General features: G+C 39.9%; 1 protein-coding gene across 1 annotated transcript; it reads right to left on the reverse strand.

Annotated features, from left to right (window-relative positions):
• Positions 1–219: 219 nt before the first annotated feature.
• LOC307027840 (plexin-A1-like) lies at positions 220–19,205 on the reverse strand (the record flags this gene model as incomplete). The annotated part of the gene is made up of 8 exons (XM_079696189.1): positions 220–5,238; positions 8,260–8,410; positions 10,751–10,963; positions 11,241–11,410; positions 14,678–14,868; positions 18,634–18,730; positions 18,825–18,928; positions 19,046–19,205. Coding segments are annotated over 8 exons (1,182 nt in total), but the record flags the coding sequence as incomplete, so codon positions are not given.
• Between the last annotated feature and the right edge of the window lie 1,900 nt (positions 19,206–21,105).

Raw genomic sequence — 21,105 nt, forward strand, 5'->3', positions numbered from 1 at the left:
TTTTTCTTTCTTTTCTTTGTCAATGTCCACATCAACTTCACTGGTTAGAAGAAGGGAAATCAAACAGAAGCAGTTTTACAGGAATGAATAAAGTACAATGATATTTAAGCCTCACATGGACTGCTTTTGATCGTTCTAAAGTTCTCTTGCTACAACTTTCAAATCCACAGGGTATGTATAGGGATGGGAAATGGGAATAAAAACATCAGACGAGACAGATTTAGCAAAAAACATGTTTAATCTCTCCTTGATGCGTGTCTATTTACAAGTAATAAATCTGCAAAATAGGAAAGAGCAGGATATGTACACAGGCGTGAAACAGCCAAAACCTGTCACAGCAGCTTCAAATCTGAAACTCTTAAAAAGGTATCAGAATTCATAAAGTATTAAAACTCTTTAAGGTATTTTTTTTTCTAACTCTCTTCTTTAATTTGTGGGTGATTTTTTTTCCCGTCCTATGCTTCTTCTCTGAAATGTACTTAAATTAAAATGAACTCAGTAGGTGAGGCAGCCGGGGAGAACTGGAGGGATGAGAAACTGAATGTTGCTGTTGTGGAGGATCATAAATGGCACATTGAGTATTAAAGTTGTGCGTTGGGGTGTTTACATGGGTCTGAGGAGGCACCATGTTGGAAGGTGCAGCACATACTGAAAAACAAGTACATTTCACACACACGTCAGAATATATTTAGACATGGCTTTCGGAATAAACCAAACATTTTTGTTGGTTCCCTGATGTATTATTAATTTTTAATCTAAAGAAAAGTTTAACGTTTTAAAAAAAAACTCCTACTAACTTTCTTGCTGAGAGTAAGATGGTAAAACTACTGTCATATCTGTATGCTAAATTGTAAGTTATAGCTACGCTAAGATTAGCTTAGCTTTGCAGTAGAACTAGATGCAGGGGGAAAAAAACAAGGCCAGGTCTTTCTTAAAGTAAAAACACCCAGCTAAAGTGTGTCTACAAGCTAGCTAAGCAGTGCACGTGGTACACTTTTCTTAACCTTCCAACATAAATAAGCTAGCTCTTTTTCACTGTTTCCAGTCGTTATGCTAAGCTAGCTAACTACATCCTGGCTCTAGCATACAGTTAACGGACAGATATGACTCTTGGTATTAATCTTCTCCACTTGGTAAGAAATAAGTGTTGTTGCTCTGAGCATTAACATAGCCTACAACACATTTTCTTTGAACCATCCATTTTTTGTTTTCTGTCTAAAGATAGACTTCCCAGCAATTAAATATACCCTTGGCCATGGAGGTATGCACTCTATTTAGCTACATCTTTCTAGTCCACTTTTTCTTCAAGAATAAGATGATAATTATATTAGATTAGATTCAACCTATTGTCATTACGTAGTACAGGTACTATGTAACAAAACGGTTTCTCTGCATTTGACCCATCCTAGTGTTAGGAGCAGTGGGCTGCCATTATTACGGCGCCCGGATAATGGTAGCCCTCAATCTATCTTTTCTCTGCATGTTAAGCCCTGTTAAGTGAATGTCAGGTTGTAGTTAGCCTTGCATAAGGGCTAAAGCAGGGAGGGTTTCAAGTAAAGTGACACACATTTTGTTATAATAATTAATTATTAATAATAATAATAATATTAACACAATTTTTCTCGACTAGTCACTGTGCGCAAAACAGTTTCATGTCACTTTATACATAACATTTGACATCATGTATTCTAAAGGGTAAATAAATGGGTTTGCTTAGACAGCATTTAAGATTGCATATTTTTGAATATATGGACAAAACCAGGTTAGCTCTTTAGTTTTGCACACTAATCTAGGCTAATCTTGTCCTGACATTGGATTACTTCTCATCTCAGTCTCGGAAAGAAAGTAAATGAGCACATTTCACAAAAATATTGCACTAATATCTAACACTCTTAAAAAAATACATGTTTTTCAGTATGGGAAGAGCCAGACAAGGCACAGTGAACAGTTCTGTGTTCGCCAATCATCGAGAGAGCCTTTTCCTCCACCACCCTCCTCCCTCCTCCCTCCTCCACCACTGTCTCTTTCTGTGTAGAAGTCGAATGCCACAGATGCAACGGAATTTAAAATGAAGCAGTACCATGGCCTTCAAAGCGCTTCCTCTGTCATGGCTAAGTCTTTTTATCTTTTACCCCAACAAGTGTTGAAGCAGAAAAGAAAGAAGCAAAACTAAGAAACAAAGGCACCAGAGACCAAATGGGCCTCCTATCGCGCCTTGCTGAACTTTTTTTTTCACATTACTTAACTAACTAAGCCTCATTACTGTTTGCACATCACTAAAATCATTGTCACAAATCTCCATCACAAGAAAAATTGAGCCAGTGATATGCAGTGAAACATCAAAACAGAGGTCCATGTCATTCATACAAATTGAACAGTTAATGAGTTGTACATGGAAGTAACATCACCTCAATTTCACCATTCATCAAGCATAAAGACACTTAATAACGTCAAAGAGTGGTATTTAAATGTCTATAGCTGAGTGATAAAATCAATTAGTGGAAGAACTGAATAGCAGGTGGATCAAAAATAATCTCTTGTCATTGAGATGTTCTCCTGATTTGAATGGATAAAGCTTTGGTCTGTATGTTGTTTTACCCTGTGTAGATCAGTAGTTCAAGTATTGGAGCACATACAGTACATTTCTTTCGGTCCAGACACATATTTGCTGTCAGATCAAAAAACACCACGTTGAAGAGAACTAGAGGCTAATACCTAAAGATCTGGATTTTTAAAGGGTTATATAATCATTTTAAATCTATAGGGAAATGATTGACTTTTAAACTCGAGAGTTTGCATCCGACAGCAGCAATGTGTGAGGTTCGGTACAGGTCTGGTAAGTACTCTGGTGAGTACACCCCGACAAAAAAAGGAAAAAACAAAGAAGGAGATGGCTTTAAAATTTGCTAAAGAACTGCTAGCTTCTTCTGCGGTTAATGTCACTTGAAAAAACAAAAATATGTATTATTTTGAATATAACTTATCAACTACTTTTAAACAACTGTTTGGCTTTTTAAGTTTACAATTATTCCTTGAGTATGTGAATGTACCATCAGAGAACACTATATTTCTTTACTATCTTGAAATTAGCAAATAATCCAATATATGCTAGTTGGATGCGATAGCACTGGGAAATGACAAAACAGGAAGTGAGCAGGTCTTTAGTGAAAACCGATATATCAAGTGCTTGAAAGCTGGGAGTTTTCTTTTGATTCACTGCAGTCACAATTTCTATGTCAGAAACAACTGACATTTTTCAGCAAGGCTCCTGATGCACCTGCAGAGCTCTTTTCTATCTGATCTGGACTGAAACAGAGGAGTCTGGTATCAGCTGATTAAAGACTTTCCACTGTCTCACATGGGGGAACACAATCAGAGGGAAGCACTGAGAAGAGGAAGGAAAGGAAAATGATTTTGAGGCACCTGTAACAGTTTCCTTGAAAATCGTGTTGTGCTGCATTTGATCCTACGTTTTTGTCACTTTTTTGGCTATTTGTTCTTTTAAACCAAACATTCAGGGATAAGTACAGGAGTCGTAAACTGGTTATTCCTATGTCTTGTTTATGAATGTTTTTTGAAGCACTGCAAGGAAATGTGGACCCATTGGAAAGAAACGCTGCTTTTTTTATCCTTATGAAACAACGAAAAAGAAAATAAAGAAAGGCCTTCAACTGGTACAAACACACTTAAAAAAATCAATCTACAATTCGTAAACCACATTCACATTTCAAAAGTGGAACCTTGAGCTTTACCGTTTTTACCAGAAAACAAGTCAGATATGAGACAATACTGGTTCACCTTCTTCTGCAGACCTTCGTTTTCGGCGTGCACACATTTTCAGACAAGAGAAGCCGACAAGATGAAGAAGCTGGATTCAACTGTTCATATGACCACCTGGTGCCTCTAAAGTTGTTCCTTGCTTCCACAAAATGACTTTACTGTAATTTCAATCAGCTAAACCAGGCCGTGGTGTATTTGGTTTCTCTAAAACAAGCACAAAGCACTGAAGGGCGGTCGGCTCACGTACACCAATTTTATTTTTACTACCTTAAGAGCCAAGAACGTAGCTCACAAAGGTCCCAGGACCTCATGAAATATAGAAACTGTCTGTAATATATATATTTTTGCCATTTACCTATTTTTAAACTCTCACTGTCAGTCACAAAGCATGACAACATTTTTCATCATAGCACATTTCATCTAACGAAAAAGAAGTCTCTTTGCACTAAACGACATTCAAAGTAAAACATGGCACAGGACGACTTTTTCCTCTTGTTTTCATAATGTTTTTTCTTGGAAATATCAAATCTTCTTCTCAATCTTTTGTACCGTACATTAAAATGGAAAACATTTTTTTTTCTTCAACAAAATGTTTTGTATTTATATATCTATATATATCTATATATATATATATATATATCCTCTTCTCTCTTTTGATTTAGCTTTGTTGTGCAAATTCAGCAGTAACACAAGTGGCACAGCACTGGGGAGAATAGGCAGTTGGGGGGGGGATCAAATGCAGAGTTATGAAACTGAAAATGTTCTTTGTTAGACTTCAGTGGATCTCCTGTGGATAGAGGGTTGGAGAGTCCGTACTGGAGGAAGTTTCCCTGAAAAGTAATTCTTTCTGGTTGCTCTGCAGTCGCGGCAGCTTTATATATCCTGGATTTTGATTGGTTCTCAGTCTGAACCGTAGCTTTAAGCTGTGGAGAGCTACTGGCTTTCCCATAGCTTTTTTGTTTTATATCCAGCTCGTTGAGTTTTTGGTCACCAATGTGCCTGTTCCGGTCCCGATTGGGTCCAAAGTGCCCAATTGCTGCACCCGTAGGACTCTAAATGTGATGGGGGCCATGATGAAAATAAGCGCTCTCCTGAGCTGAGGTCCATATCCACTGCGGGTGCGCTTGATTTGGTTGTTCGAGGCTCAGAAAAAAAAAAAAAGGCAACCCTTAGTTCCCAATTCTGCTGTCTCTCCAGTGTGCTGCTGCTGGCGTCCATGCAGTCTTTTCCTGCTGTCGTTGTTTGTGAGCGTGATGACGACAGACTTCAAATGTAGAGGTTTAAAAAATGTCACAAGGTTGTAAGGGAAGGCGTGTTGGTAGGCCAGTTCTCCCCTAGCCGAGGCATGCTATTGGCCGGTCCTCAGCTAGCCAGCGCCATGGTGTCAATGACCTGTTCCAGCTTGCCGCGTAGCCGCTGTCTGCGCGACTGCTCGTCCTTTTGTAACTCCGACAGGATCTGGACACAAATATGGATTGAATTACATTAAATCCTCAAACAATAAAGAAATACTATAAGGTATATTTTTAAACATCAATTACTTTATTACTTTATTACTTTATTTCATGAGTTACTTATTTACTTTATCATTTCACCAGTTAATTTAATTGCTTCCAAAAAAAAAAGGTACAAAAACTAAGAAGACATCTATATACGCAGAAAATGGCTTTGCACTGATGTTGTCGTTGTGTTTTTTTTAAAAAGCGGTGCCGCCAACTTGGCGGAAGCGCTATCCTCGTAGCTGTGTACTGCTCGAAATTCTTCCTGAGGGCACCTCTCAAAGTTCAATTTATGTCAACATTGACCTTGTTCACCACCGACCTTTCGACATTAAATCAATCAGATGACAGCTGTAATTAGCGGCGCTAGCTAGCAGGCGAGGTAACGGTACAAATGAAACTAACAGGATGTTTTCACCGCAAGACTACCATGCGTTGAGAAAAATGCCAATCGCGTATAATGTGAGTGCAGCCTTAGTCTTGTGAGAATTAGTGAACTGATCGTTCAGTATATTTTTCAGTGGTTAAAGCGGCAGACTTGAATTCATCTAGGACCTTCTCAGTCTATGGATTGTTCTTTCGCCGTCAAAGCACAGGGTGAGTATTTGTTATACAAATGATTATTTTGTGGGAGAGATATTTATTTTATCCCTTATTTCATTCATATAGCATGGAGCTTCTTAACCCAACATGTGTTGTTGCTTAGATCCACCAGCTTTTCTGCGCTCTGCTGCTTATTTCAGTTTCTCTGTAAGTGATTGCATTTCAAACTGATGCTGACAACATGGACAAGGTTGGCGGGGGGGCAGGTGTGAGGGCCAGCGGGATTTCTATAATGGCATGTTAATGGGAGTGTGTACAGGAGTGTTTTGGCATCTTATTAAGTATGACATAAACAATGGCGGGAGGAGCTGTTGCAGTGTTTGAAAGAAATACTGTACTTATGTGTGCGACATTCTGGTAAATGTGTGTATGTGAGTTGTTAGGCATGCTTGTATATATTTATGCCTGTGTGTGTGTGTGTGTGTGTGTGTGTGTGTGTGTGTGTGTGTGTGTGTGTGTGTGTGTGTGTGTGTGTGTGTGTGTGTGTGTGTGTGTGTGTGTTTATGTGTGTTAGGTCAGGGCATGTGGTAGAGGCGATGGAGACCGTGCAGCTGCCTACATCTGGATAATAGGCTTTAATGAAGGGGAGCAGTTGGTTTGAATGGAGCCAGCTGCAAGCAGCCAGCATAACAACTGTAATACTGTTGCTATTGAGGGATGGGCAGGAGGAAGGCGGGGGGGGGGGGGGTAGTGGCTGAGGGAACCTATCTTTCGCTAAATAAAAGCACGATAAAGTTGAGGAAAGCAAAGGTTCATGTGGGAATAGATTTGCCTATAGGGAACAGGAAGAGGGTAGAAGTTGAGGGTGGGATATTAAAGGCGGTGAATTACGGTTTCAGAATGTAAAGCGATGGAAAGGAGGAAGGATAAGAGCCAAAATAAGAAGGAAATAAAATAAAAATATTTGTAGTACTATTTTTATCTTGTATTTTGAGGTGATACTGTGACACATGAAAAAAAAAAAAGAAACGGTTTTAATTAGGTCAACTAAACTATGCGTCATATCCTGCTACGGTCCCGCACAAGCGCCTTTTCTTGCAGGCCAAGTGCTGTGTTGATTTATTTTAAAGTAGGCCTGTGTATTTTTGTATTATCCTTATAAGAGTTCTTTGTTTATTATTAGAGGTAAACAGTTTTCTATAATGTAATAAATAATAAATGCAAAAAAACTGTAGTTTTTGTCTATGATATAACAATATATACAATGTTATAAGCAATCAAGCCATCAAATATGTGTTGCGGCTCCAGACAAAAAAAATTGGTGGAAAAGGGGGCAAAATGGCTCTTTTGGTCAAAAAGGTTGCAGACCCCTGGGCTAGATGCATGCATGAGGAGAGGAATTGGTCAGAGTAATCCGACATCTGTTTTTGATACAGTGGTCTGTCGATCACATCTTTGGTCCAACGGAACACGTCTTTGATTATCAGTGTTTTTTTATAATTTGCCGTCAAAACAAAGGCATGGTCACCTTTATATATGTGTGTACTTATCAGTCTTCTCTTGTCGATGATGTGAAGTTGTAAATAAACCATTGATGGATGGTACATTTGTTTTGTTATTTATTCTTATGTCAAATGTCCTTTTCAGTTCTTTTTAATCAAATTTAGTTAAGGGCATCCTGTTTTATTTAAATGAATCTGGGTATACTTTAATACTGTACAACCAATATGTTTTTGTCAACAAAAAAAGAGACATTTTGATAAAGTTTTTATTATTCAAACTACATTTCAGTCTTTATTTGTCAACAATATTGCATGTTGATGCAATCACAGTTACTCTATCATTACACCTTCACCTTCTCGACATTGTCTAGTCTTAGATGTCAAAAAAGTTTTTGGAGGAAACAATTTAGTCATTGTTTTTGTTGACCTTATTAACACTGGGAGAGCCCGGCGGAAATTTCAGGAAGTAAATTTGTCCAGCTAAGAAAATTAAAACCAGAACATTTGTTTTATTTTGTTTGTTTAACAAGACAGCTATGATCAAATTCGTATCAATCTTCTGGTCAAAATCTTTTTAAAAAAAAGCAAATGAGCGTACACCTCAAAATGACAAACTATTCCATTTACAGATGAACACTGCACACACAATCCTGATTTTGAACCCAAACGTCTAGTTGTAATCAACCAGCAGCAGCTATCGGACTGTGCATGCAAGTCCCATCTAATGAAGCTCCATTAGCTCCATAATGTGGTAAGCTCATCGCCTAATGTGCACCCTAATGGTGATAATTCCTTCCAGCCCTGACCAATGTGGACTGGTTATCAGTGTAATTGAATTCAAATGACCTCATGGCATTAGTCAAAACAAGTAGAAGGGGGATCACAGAAAGCTAACCCCGTTATTTTCCATTCCATTTGATCACACTGGAGCTCACCTCGTCTTTGTATTTGATAATGTAGGAGTAGATTTCGTGCAGCGCCGACATACTGTTGAACTGGCTGACGTGCAGGCGGGACTGCTCTGCCAGGTAGGCACTCATGTCCTGATCACTGATGACTGGCATGCGGGAGATATCCGAGTAATACCTAGAGGAGAGGTCAGAAAGAGTTTAATGTACCGAACCATTTTTATTCCATCCAAAACTTCACCTACTGGTTTGCAAACAGAGGCAGCTGGCGAGCACTTTTCATGTTGAATTGATGTTGCAGTATCTTTTTCAAGGACAAGAGGAGTGGACGGCAAATAAACGCCAAGGAAGTGAGCTGACAGCTGAAGAAAGGGTTTTGTGGTGGCCAAACGGCGGTATTACAACTTCTGTCTGAGTTACCGATGTCATTAGGGCCCATTAAGACTTTTCTCATTGACTAACATTGTGATAAAGATGCTGTCTGGTCCCAGATCCCTTGATGATCTGTTTTGACTTTGTGCGCCACTGAGCAACTTTCATAGGAATAAATGGTGCCCCACCTCCAATGCTGTTCCCAATTCCCTTTATACATGCCTGACTTTCTAAGATTAAACATATATGTTTTCAGTGCAAGTCAGTGTAAGAATATGGGATTTTTAGTTTAAGGTCTTTGTAGTCAGGGAGGTTCATTTAACTTTGCATAACTCCAGCTTTATATTTGACTACCCTTGTGAGAAAGGAAAAATAAAGAGATATATGCCCGAGGCAATAACTGTCTGCTTTGAGTAACACCTCAGGCAAAACTGGTTTAGTTATGATAGTCAAGATTTTTACATATTACACTATAGGATAATCTCATTTAATTCCTATACATTTACACTTTTTGGAATATACATATATATATATATATATATATATATATATGTATATTTGGAAAATATTGTGAATAAATGCATTAGCCGCAACAATGTTTTTTTTTTTACCAGACTCATCATTTAATAAGGAGCTCTCTATTTAGTGTTTATTTGAGATCCCATTATCATCTCTTCATTTGTTCTATTTTTCATTATCGATATAATTTATCTAATGTATATACTATTGCAAAACTTATAGTGTATTTACAATACCATCAGTAGAATAACATATCTTATATTGTTAAAGTTGTTATTCTCTTTCACTTTCACATTTGTATGGTTGAATTCCTTGTCTTTTCTTTTTGTGCATTCGAAACAAATATCAGTCGATAATAAAAGATGTAATGGAGTGTACTGACGGAGAAGATTCAGCCTTCGTCTCTTTCCTGATCATACCTTGTTATTATGTCTGAGAGCATTATTGAGGTCCATGCGGTCTGAGCAGCAACAAGCTTTGCATTATCCTCCGAGTAAAACGTCTATTGGACTTGCGGCGGGCAGAATACAATAGAGTATATTAAGAGTATATCCTGATATTGAGCTGAACCCAGACCTGTTTTGCAGAATCCATATCTCAGCTATCTCAAGGTTTACTGCAGCGGGCAGCGCGGGGTTGAGTGCGGGTTAGGAGGCATAATAGAAACAAGGTTTAACTGCACCCAATTAACCATCACCTATAAATCCTTATCTCACACCGCCTGCAAACACTCCCTGCAAGCCTTATAGGGCTTACTGTAGCACACTCAAGTATGATGCTGGAAATAAACAGAGGAATTGGCAGGACAGTTGTCTGCTCTGTTTTAGCTCCTGTAGCAACCAAAACAAGGGAGAATGCACACTGGTGACGTAATATACAATCATTTAATTGTATCCCTCTTTTTTGAATCATCAGCGGTTGCTAATCTTTGTTTTTGGCACTGTCTGTATAAGAAAAAATACTGTCTCCTTAATTATTTCTTACAATATGAATGAATTCTGTGTCAGGAGCTGCTTTACATTGCCCAAACTACTGTTGGATGCTTCCCCATAAAGCAGAAACAACAAACATGCGTGCAAGTGCATAACTTATCCAGGGTTTAGTTAGACTTCCTGGACCTGAATAAAATATGAAGGGTGAAATAGAGGACGTTTTTCAGTCAGCAAGAAAAGAAGAATCCGTTGCTAACATTCCATCATTCATTTTTGTTTTCTGTTTACATCTCTTGCTTCTTCACAGGCGAAGTCAAAAGGGACATTTTTAAGTTAAAAATGTAACTGATAGAACTGGTTTTACAGACATTTTCTTCACTCCCTATTTGATATTCACGGGCCTGGAGCAAGCTGTAATTACAGTACAGGATTTCTTCACGCTAATTTAATCAAACTGTGTACTCTGCCTCCAGTGAAATGCTTCAAATGTGAGCTTCAGATAAAGTTCAACCTGTTAAGTTATCATTATCTCACAGTTATTTGTAGCTTAGTAGTTTGGAAGTGTAATTAACTTTCGCCACTCTAACTCACTTCTCTTTGGAGTTGAGGCATTAGTCAACCCTCCCGGCTTCAAACACCTCATAATAACCAATTTAATATCGCACTGAATGTTATTCTTACTGTGTTTAACTTACCTTTCCACCCAGTTCTTGTAGTTAGGGATGTCTTTAGCGTAGAGAAGCTTATTTGAAGGTGAGTCTTTTCCCAGCTTGTGTTCTGACGTCGAACAGGAGTCCATGAAAGTCTGGGCCACCACAGACAGGCAAGCGTCCGTGATACTGTTCTTGTGGATGTCGAATACAAACTGAGGGTTCTTGATGACGTTCACCCAGAACCGCAGAGGAAGACTGGAGAGGCAATACAGAAGAGACATTTAAGAAAAGAAAGTAACAATGGATGGTTGAATGTAACTTAGAAATATGCTGCATGCTTTAATAAAACATAATTGGAAGTAACTGAATGCTACGGTTGCTTTTTCTAATGTTGTCTATAATACATCACTTTGTGTGCATTAAAGCTTTTTTCTGATGGTTTATATTGTAAGTATCTTGCTCAGTAGGTGCCGCTGCCTTCAGGCAAAGTACTGCTGTAGCTGACAAAAAACAAACACAAAATGTCACTCACCAGTTGCTCTTCCAGGTATGCCGTACATCGCAGTCTGTGATGGAGTGTTTGTCGGCCTGCTCGTCCAGGAAGTCGAACATGTACTTGATGGCCAGCGGCAGAGCGCTGCCTCTGTGTGCCGTGCTGAAGATGGTCTCAAACAGGTCGTCCACAAACTTCTGCAGCGTGCCCTGAAGGGAGGGACGAGGAGGGAGAGGAAACAAGGGACATTAATAATGAGGAGGTAAAACTGTTCATTAAGATTACACTGTAGTTTGTTTTCATGCTGTTCAAATCTTTCTCTCAATTATTTGACCAGTCTTAATAGGAATGGAGTTTAGTGGTGTTTTCTATCAATGCATTCGATTGTATGCCTAAAATCCAAGAGAGTTTTTTTACCTAAACGAAAAATATCTAAATTAAAATAGGAAAAAATAAATCATCATAGAACACATACTTGAAATATATATTTGCATTTATAAAATTAATAAGAAGATTAATAAGAAAAATAATAATAAATAGCACCTAATTTTTTATTTTGTTTTGGCCTTACTATGGCAACTTTGACCTTTGTTTTTAAAGGGTTTATTGTTAAGTTTGTATTAAATATATTGATATTGGTCATTCATGTTTAGAGAACCTTTGTGTTGGCACTCGTGAATAATCCAGCCACCCTCAAAAACACTGCTCACTTAGATTTGTTATACTCCTGTTAATTACAATAAAATAATCTTAAGAAATTGCAGAGAGAAGTTAAAGAATACAAATAATTATAGTTTCACTGTGTAGTGTGACAGAATAAAGTGAACCATTTCCAGCCACTTGTATCGCAGTACCTGAATGGGCGATTAGCATGTGCATTTAATATGAATGACCCCAATGGGAATCACAGCTATAACTTTGGTTGTGTGACTGCCTCGCTCTGCCCACTGAGCTCTACAGGGTCACAAACAGGAACGCAGGCTCTTTCACCAATGACAATGCTTCAACATAATCAAATGAAATAAAGCTAAACGAATTTCCCTAACAACACATTTGTTTCCCACTCTTTTCCATCTGGCAGAATCTATTACAGAGGAAATGTATTTAGTCAGCCATAGCCAAATGGAACAGGAATGAATTCTGTTGCAGATCAAAGAACTGAGATCTCCATAACGGGACGGGAAGCCCAGACAAACAGACACAGAAAGACAGACAAGGAGAGACATGGAAAAAATGAGCTTCTCAATTGCATTTGCCTCTTTTTTATTTTTTCTAACCCTACACGGCCAAATCTTCAATCCCTCAACAAACAACCTGTCTCATGACGCCTCCTGTATCTGCATCCCTGCACTCTGCACCACAAGCACATTTTTATTAATCTGATTCTTCTGATTACCAGTGGAAATTGAAAAGCGTGCTCTCTTGTAAATGCTGCCCATTGCTACATTTCCATCCCCCTCTTACAATGAAGACATTAGGTGCGTTTCACTTCGGTTGAATGGATTCCTTGCGTCCCTCACTTGCGTCGTTTCCCTGCATTTTGTCCCTCCCACCAGGGACGCATGGAGAGACGCAAGGAAACCACGAGAAGCAGGGAAATTAGTTTTAAGAGCAATAGGACGTTGTTTCCTCCGGAGCGTCAAGTGAAGCGACGTCCGTTTGTGATGACGCCACATAGCTGATCGTCTGACAGCAGCCAGATCAGTGCATGCGCTGCATCGTCCAATCAGTGAGCGATACACAGTAAGGGGGCGGGGCGAGTGTCTGAGGATTTCACCAGAGTCTGGTAGTTCCTCGATTATCGCTCCTCCGTTATCGCTCCTCTACCCTCTGGCACAAATAAGGCCACTGGGACGCTACTCAAGATGGCGCAGACAAATCAACTTCCGGTGATACCGAGACCGAGGAAATGAAAAATAACCTAAGTGAGACGCACCCATTGAATTGAGAGACACTGAAGGTGAAAAGGAAAGTAGCAAGGATCCAAAATGGACAAGATGAGTCTGTTTATCAATGTGGGTGTGTGTGTGTCCAATGGATCCTTTTGTTTTACACTATTTGGTTTGGTAAATCGAAAACATGATTAAGCTTCACCATCAATCAAGAGTGTACTACAATACAATACACCCTTCCACGCCACCCATAACAACACCTGTGGTCGCAAAGCTGATAAGTGCTTCACTGGCTTTGGATACTTTTCCCACAATGCAAAATCAGGCTCCAGTTAGTTACCCCTACTGCTCACATGTTCTACGGAAAACCAAACCATTATAATTACAATAGTGTAAATTGTACTCAAACTGCAATTTGTTCCATGATTGTTCAGCCTGGGAAGGAAAAAACATCACTCTCTTTCCATTGTTGTTCGTCAAGGATCAGTGCTTGGTCCTTTTCCAATGTCAATATACCGTATGCAACCACCTTTTACTTGGGTAAATGGGTAATCTGCCACTTCCTTACAAAGCCCCTCCTCCAACACACACGAACGCGCACATGACCAATGAGGGGCACGAGATAAGTTTGTGCACAGATGGAAGGCTGACAGGCAGGTAGGCCATCCAGTTATTTTAGCCGGGCCGACCATGATTGGTCGTGCTATTTACAGTACTACGGCTTCCACAGATGACATTTTTTTATGGATTTATTGTCAAAGCATTTAATATATTCATTGCTATCGGGATGTTAAGAGCATTCCATGGAATATAACAAAAAGTGTTTCTGAAATAAATGTCATACCCCACCTTTAATTACCTGAGCCTCTTTTGGCCTTTAGGAGTGAAACAGCATTAACTAGAGGACGGTAGCTATCATTTTCAAGGGCAACATTTTTGCTTGCCAACGAAAATGTACAGTATTCTGATATCTACATTAAGGTTTCCATAACAGGCAGTTTGTTTTAACTTAAAAAAGTAAAAACAACCTCTATAATAGTTGCGTACAGAAGGAAGCCGCTGTAAGAATCTATTACATTTTATTTATTTAATTGAAGATAGTCAAGCACTGTACCAAGGCTTATGAAATTGGCTCTTTTCTATAGATTGATGTGTCACCTAATGCACCTGCTGCAACTTTAAAGCAGTTTGAATTGAACATTGTGATACCTGATCTATTGTGGAACTTTGTTTCTACTGAGGATTGTAACTAATGTGTTCAGTATAGTGCTTGGGACAATAGAATTTATTCATGTAAATGTTATATGTATATACCTTCACCTGGTATATGAGAACCTTAGATTCTGATGTGATTTAAAACATTTTAAGACTCCTCAATGACCTGCAGGCTCTCTTTAAAAGTCGTTTCCTAGACCATCAAATATGTGAGGTGGATCCCTTCGCCTTAAAGAGCTGATAACGCTGAAAATATTCCATTAGGCGGAGTTTCAGTGGGGAGTTTTACTGCTCTCCAATGGTCTCAAGTGCAGTTTCAGGGTTTTTTTCCCAGCCTGACTGTAAAAAAGTGTGAAGTTTCCTCCTTACTTTTGTAGCTAGCAGCCTGGTCAGGTAGATCTCAGACACCATCTTGCTGCCTCGGTCCCCCTCCCTCTGGTCCGAGTGGTCGTGGTTCTTCACCAGATGCCACAATTTGGTTCCACTCTCCAGGTCAGGAGTGATCATGGGGGTTCGGGATCGCAGGCTGTCTGGACTGCTGGCTGTCCTCAGCATACTCTCTAAAGCCGGAAACACAAAACAGAGTTATTTGGAGGAATACGCTGATTTGTTTTTAAAGCCTTTTTATAACGTTTCAGAAACCAGCAAGTGTTTAGGGCCTGCTATTCTTCTAATGTAACACTTAAGATGGTGTCACTTTTTTAAACTCGCAGGATCCTTGCTGTTTTGAGTTTGTATCTTGAAGGTTGATTGCATTTAATGTGTGTCGCTTTGGATTACATGTTAGCTAAATTAAATGTGAGGTGATAAAGAAATAAAACATGCAGATTCTGTATGTCGATCACCTAAACTTGAGTGTGTTTCTTCTATGATTTTCTCTCTCTTTCACAGACTGTGACTCCCTCTCCTTCTCTCGTTTTTCCTTTCTGTCTGTTAATTAATTATTCATGGCATGAGTGTCAAAGTTGATTAGAGCGGAGCTAAGAGATGCATATCTGCGACTGTTCCATTTAGCACGGAGAGGGGAAAGAAAGCTGGGACGTGGTGGTGCGGGACAATCTCCTGACTAGCTGTTGCTCGTGGGAAAGGGGGGATAGGGAAGATGAAAGAAACACAGCTGCTGATGCATGTTGCAATGCCTCTCTATGTGGTGAAAGGACGGAGCGGAGATGACAGGAGAAGAGGGGGTGGGTGAGCTAAATGGACAGAGGGACACAAAGGTGAGTGGGAGAGAGAGGGGTGAAAGGGAGAGTAATGGGGGAGCAGGGGATAGCAGAGTGGGGTGGTTCTACTGCTGTTGCTCTCGTGATGCTGAGTGGCTTTGATTCCAAACCCATCATGGCCACTGGTGACCAACATTTACCCGTGCTCATAAACACACCCACTCCTACACACACATATTCATGCACGAGCACACACACACCTCCACAATCACATCGTTTTAAAGATGTATTCGCTGTGAAGCAAAATAGCTACAGCGGTGCATTTGAGCAAGGTAAGACGGTAAAACATGTTGATTTCAAGACATATCATTTTCAGTGTTGCATTTATTAGAATGCTTTAATTCTTATTTATTTCAAGTCACCTCTAACTAGATAGGTTCAACAGCATACCATAGAATCTGAGGTACTTGTTTGTCAAGACTTATACATGTCTATGAGCACTATTTATACACTTACACTAAACCGCATTGCACATTAGTGTCACGTGAATAATTATTATTCAACTACATTATTTTGCGTCTTTCAGCTTTTTGTTTTGGTTTCCAGTCTGCCTATTTATTGTTTCTGTTCAGTTTCCTCACGTATACAAGTTAAGGGTTAATACAGGAGAAACGCAGGAAAAAACTAACTGTGGAGTTATTCATCTCAAATATTATAAAAGTGTGTTTTAAGAAAATAATGACATCCTGGAACTGATTTTACGGTCCTAATTGTTCGAGGGCCTAAATACAGAAATTGGATTGGTGGGGAAAAAGAGCGGTCTCTCACTCTCCTGCTATTTTCAGTATATAATCATCAAACACGGCCCACAACGGAAAAAGCTTGTGCCTGTTTTGGGGTGCTCAGAAGCATAATGGTTAGAATGCCTAATGCATAAATGAAGGGCTGTTTGTCGCATGTTCGACCCCTGTTTCCTGTCTACAGGACTGTCTCAGAAAATTAGAATATTGTGATAAAGTTCTTTATTTTCTGTAATGCAATTAAAAAAACAAAAATGTCATACATTCTGGATTCATTACAAATCAACTGAAATATTGCAAGCCTTTTATTATTTTAATATTGCTGATTATGGCATACAGCTTAAGAAAACTCAAAAATCCTATCTCAAAAAATTAGAATAGTTCCTCAGACCAAGTAAAAAAAAAAGATTTATAACAGCAAAACACAATCAAACATTTGAAAATGTCCATTAATGCACTCAGTACTTGGTTGGGAATCCTTTTGCACGGATTACTGCATCAATGCGGCGTGGCATGGAGGCAATCAGCCTGTGGCATTGCTGAGGTGTTATGGATGCCCAGGATGCTTCAATAGCGGCCTTTAGCTCATTAGCATTGTTGGGTCTGGTGTCTTTCAGCTTCTTCTTCACAATACCCCACATATTCTCTATGGGGTTCAGGTCAGGGGAATTTGCAGGCCAATCGAGGACAGTAATGCCATGGTCAGTACACCAGTTACTGGTGGTTTTGGCACTGTGGGCAGGTGCCAGATCATGCTGGAAAATGAATTCCTCATCTCCATAGAGCTTTTCAGCAGACGGAAGCATGTAGTGCTCTAAAATCTCTTGGTACACAGCTGCATTTACTCTGGGCTTGATGAAACACAGTGGACCAACACCAGCAGCTGACATGGCTCCCCAAACCATCGCTGACTGTGGGAACTTCACACTGGATTTCAAGCAACTTGGATTTTGCTCCTCTCCAGCCTTTCTCCAGACTCTGGCGCCTTGACTTCCAAATGAAATACAAAACTTGCTTTCGTCTGAAAAGAGGACTTTGGACCACTGTGCAACTGTCCAGTGCTTCTTTTCCTTAGCCCAAGTCAGACGCCTCTTCCGTTGTCTTGAGTTCAGAAGTGGCTTGACCATGGGAATACGGCTATTGTAGCCCATTTCCCGGACACGTCTGTGAACAGTGACTTTTGATACCTGGACTCCAGCTTCAGTCCACTGTCTTTGAAGCTCCCCCAAATTCTGGAAGCGACTCTTCTTCACAATGCTGTTAAGGCTGCGGTCATCTCTCTTGGTTGTGCAGCGTTTCCTGCCACATTTCCCCCTTCCAACAGACTTTTTGTGGATGTGCTTTGAAACTGCACTCTGTGAACAGCTTGCTCTTTGAGAAATTTCTTTTTGTGTCTTACCCTCCTGATGGAGGGTGTCAATGACGGTCCTCTGGACAGCAGTCAGATCAGCAGTCTTCCCCATACTTGTGATTTAGTTTACTGAACCAAGCTGAGTGTTTTTCAAGGCTCAGGAAACCCTTGCAGGTGTTTCGAGTTAATTAGACGATTCAAGTGATTCGTTGAACACCCTACTAGTATACTTTTTCATGATATTCTAATATTTAGAGATAGGATATTTGAGTTTTCTTAAGCTGTATGCCATAATCAGCAATATTAAAATAATAAAAGGCTTGCAATATTTCAGTTGATTTGTAATGAATCCAGAATGTATGACGTTTTTGCTTTTTTTAATTGCATTACAGAAAATAAAGAACTTTATCACAATATTCTAATTTTCTGAGACAGTCCTGTATTGCTACAGTGTCCAATAAAGGTACAAATGATACCCGAGAAGGTATATTCTTTTCATATTACACATGGATAAAAAAGATGGACATACTAACCTTCATTTGGTATGTACTTTTATAAGGAATCCAGGTTGCTGTTAGTCTAGTCTAGATCAGTAACAATGATTACAGCATTGCATGCCTGAGTGTTACACCCCATTTTGTATCAGAGTCATTTATCTTTTAAATAGTTGAATTGTCCAGTGAAGTCTACCATATTGATGCAGGGCCTCTGACTATCGCTGAGTGCCAGGTGTTCTCTCTTTCTCTCGTACACTCCATCAGCTGGGTATCGAGGTGTCTACTTTAATGCCTGTCATTTACGGGCTGCTTGGAAGCGGCCCTGAAATAGCCTTGGCCTGGGCTGATAGCGATGGATAAAAAAAGGATTGCCTTTCACAAAGAATGGAGCCCAATCATGGCCACGATAACCAAAGAGCAAATGGAGGAGTGAGAGGATTTGGGGGGGAGGGATGGGAATCAGTGACAGAATGATTTAAATAGGGTCAAGTCAAATGGAGAATGGAGGTCTCACCATATCTGCTGAGGCTCTTGGTGAAGGTGGAGGAGTTGGAGATGTTATAGGCAGAGTTCTGCTTTGGCACCAGGGCGATCAGTGAGCCGTCTGTAACCTGAACACCAGAACACACACAGGAATATTCAGTGGATGAACCAGCCTAGCTGTTCAAACTCTGGCTCGTGGCTGCTTTTGGTGCTCGTCTGTACCTGATAGTGAGCCAGAGTGTTGAGTCGTTTCCAGTCATTGTCGATTTTAGTGGTGACATCTTCATCTTGCAGAATGATTCTGGCCATCCGACCTTGGCGCCATTCTTCAGGAAGAGGAATCAGAAGTTTAAAGTAATGAACCTTACCATTTGTTACATAACCTTGGCCAGTTACTACAGCTGTGTATCATACAGTTGCAGGTACAGTACTGAGGCTCTTACCCAGGTCCATATCAGAGGCTTTGGGCCTCTGTGAGTCGGGGCTGCCTTTGTACACCGCATCGAGCAGCTTCTCCTTGACCTGAGTGATGGTGTCGCAGTTCAGACACTTGACCGTCACCTCTTGGGCGTTCTCATTCTCTGGGTTGACACAGTGCAGCGTCTGGCGGGAAAACAAGGTGGAAAGTTAAAATGCTAATTATCCAATTTTCTGCCAACATAGTTCTCCTACTCAAAGCAATAACAAAAGACACAACTTTGTGGTGTTGTAAAGAAGCATGGGATCATGGGACTTGTCATTGCACTCATTGAGGTGAGAATCCCCTAATAAGAATTTATTAAGTGTACATCAATAACAAGATATACATTGTAGAGGTTTCCAAAACAAACTGACCGCGCAATTTTAAATTGTAACAAACAGGAATTACTGCCTCAAATCCTCTGATAACGTCACATCGAGACATTCAGGAGGTTTTTATCAGGAGCCGAATTATTGTCAAATGTTTCCTCCACCCAAAACAAACATGGTGTGTACAAACAAAAAACACTGTTTCAAGCTGTTTCTTCTTCAGGTTTGGAAACTGTTGAAAACATCTGTTGATAATGCAAGTACACATCCCTACAACATACACTGAACAAAAATATAAATGCAACACTTTTGTTTTTGCTCCCATTTTTCATGAGATGAACTCAAAGATCTAAAACATTTTCTATATACACAAAATAACCATTTCTCTCAAATATTGTTCACAAATCTGAAAAAATCGGTTATAGTGTGCACTTCTCCTTTGCCGAGATAATCCATCCCACCTCACAGGTGTGGCATATCAAGATGCTGATTAGACGGCATGATTATTGCAAAGGTGTGCCTTAGGCTGGCCACAATAAAAGGCCACTCTGAAACGTGCAATTTTGCTTTATTGGGGGGGTCTGGGGGGGTCCGAAAACCAGTCAGTTTAACCCTAACCCTAACCCTAACCCTTCACCAATTGAGCATGTTTGGGATGCTCTAGATCGGCGTATACGATAGCGTGTTCCAGTTGCTGCCAATATCCAGCAACTTCGCACAGCCATTGAAGAGGAGTGGACTAACATTCCACAGGCCACAATCAACAACCTGATCAACTCTATGCGAAGGAGATGGGTGACATGTTAGGGTTAGGGTTTAACCCTAGGGTTTTTGAACCCCCCCAGACCCCCCCAATAAAGCAAATCTGCACGTTTCAGAGTGGCCTTTTATTGTGGCCAGCCTAAGGCACACCTGTGCAATAATCATGCTGTCTAATCAGCATCTTGATATGCCACACCTGTGAGGTTGGATGGATTATCTCGGCAAAGGAGAAGTGCACACTATCAAAGATTTTTTCAGATTTGAACAATATTTGAGAGAAATGGTGATTTTGTGTATATAGAAAATGTTTTAGATCTTTGAGTTCATCTCATGAAAATGGGAGCAAAAACAAAAGTGTTGCATTTATATTTTTGTTCAGTGTATATAACGTAGGTCTGGTTGTTTAAGGTCATTTTAATGCTGAGATTCTACATAGTATATACAGCCAGAACACGGCCAACTAAGGTGCATTCGAATGTACATGACAGCCTTTTCACACCTGGTTTGTTTGCAGCAGCTGTTTGAAAACTTGGAAATGTTCCTAGTCCCTTCAGTTTTGTTGCTATTGTAGCTCGGCCTTCACACTTGGGTGCAAACCAAAACAACCGTAGCAGACCCTGATTACAAGTAGTTACGTCTATGTTTCCAATCCCATCCTGGAGTGCTTTGTTTGAAGGGAGAACGTGATAAAAGCTGCATGGGCAGGAGTTCACGTTCTCCCTCCCAACACAAATGATGCTAAAGCGCCATGTTTACCCTTCAACCCGTTCAACATTGGCCACCATGTTTGAGCTGCTGATGAGTTAGGGCTCGAGCTGTCATCATCAGTTGTAACTAAAGCATAATAACTCATCAAGTCATTCAGACCCTGTGCTCGAAAGTAAGAAAGTACATTTACTTACTGTAAGTACTTCGCTTGTTCTATGAGTTTTATTGTTGTATGATACAAACT

The sequence above is a fragment of the Notothenia rossii genome (assembly GCF_949606895.1).
Source record: "Notothenia rossii genome assembly, contig: scaffold_462, whole genome shotgun sequence".
NCBI classification, from domain to species: Eukaryota; Metazoa; Chordata; class Actinopteri; order Perciformes; family Nototheniidae; genus Notothenia; species Notothenia rossii.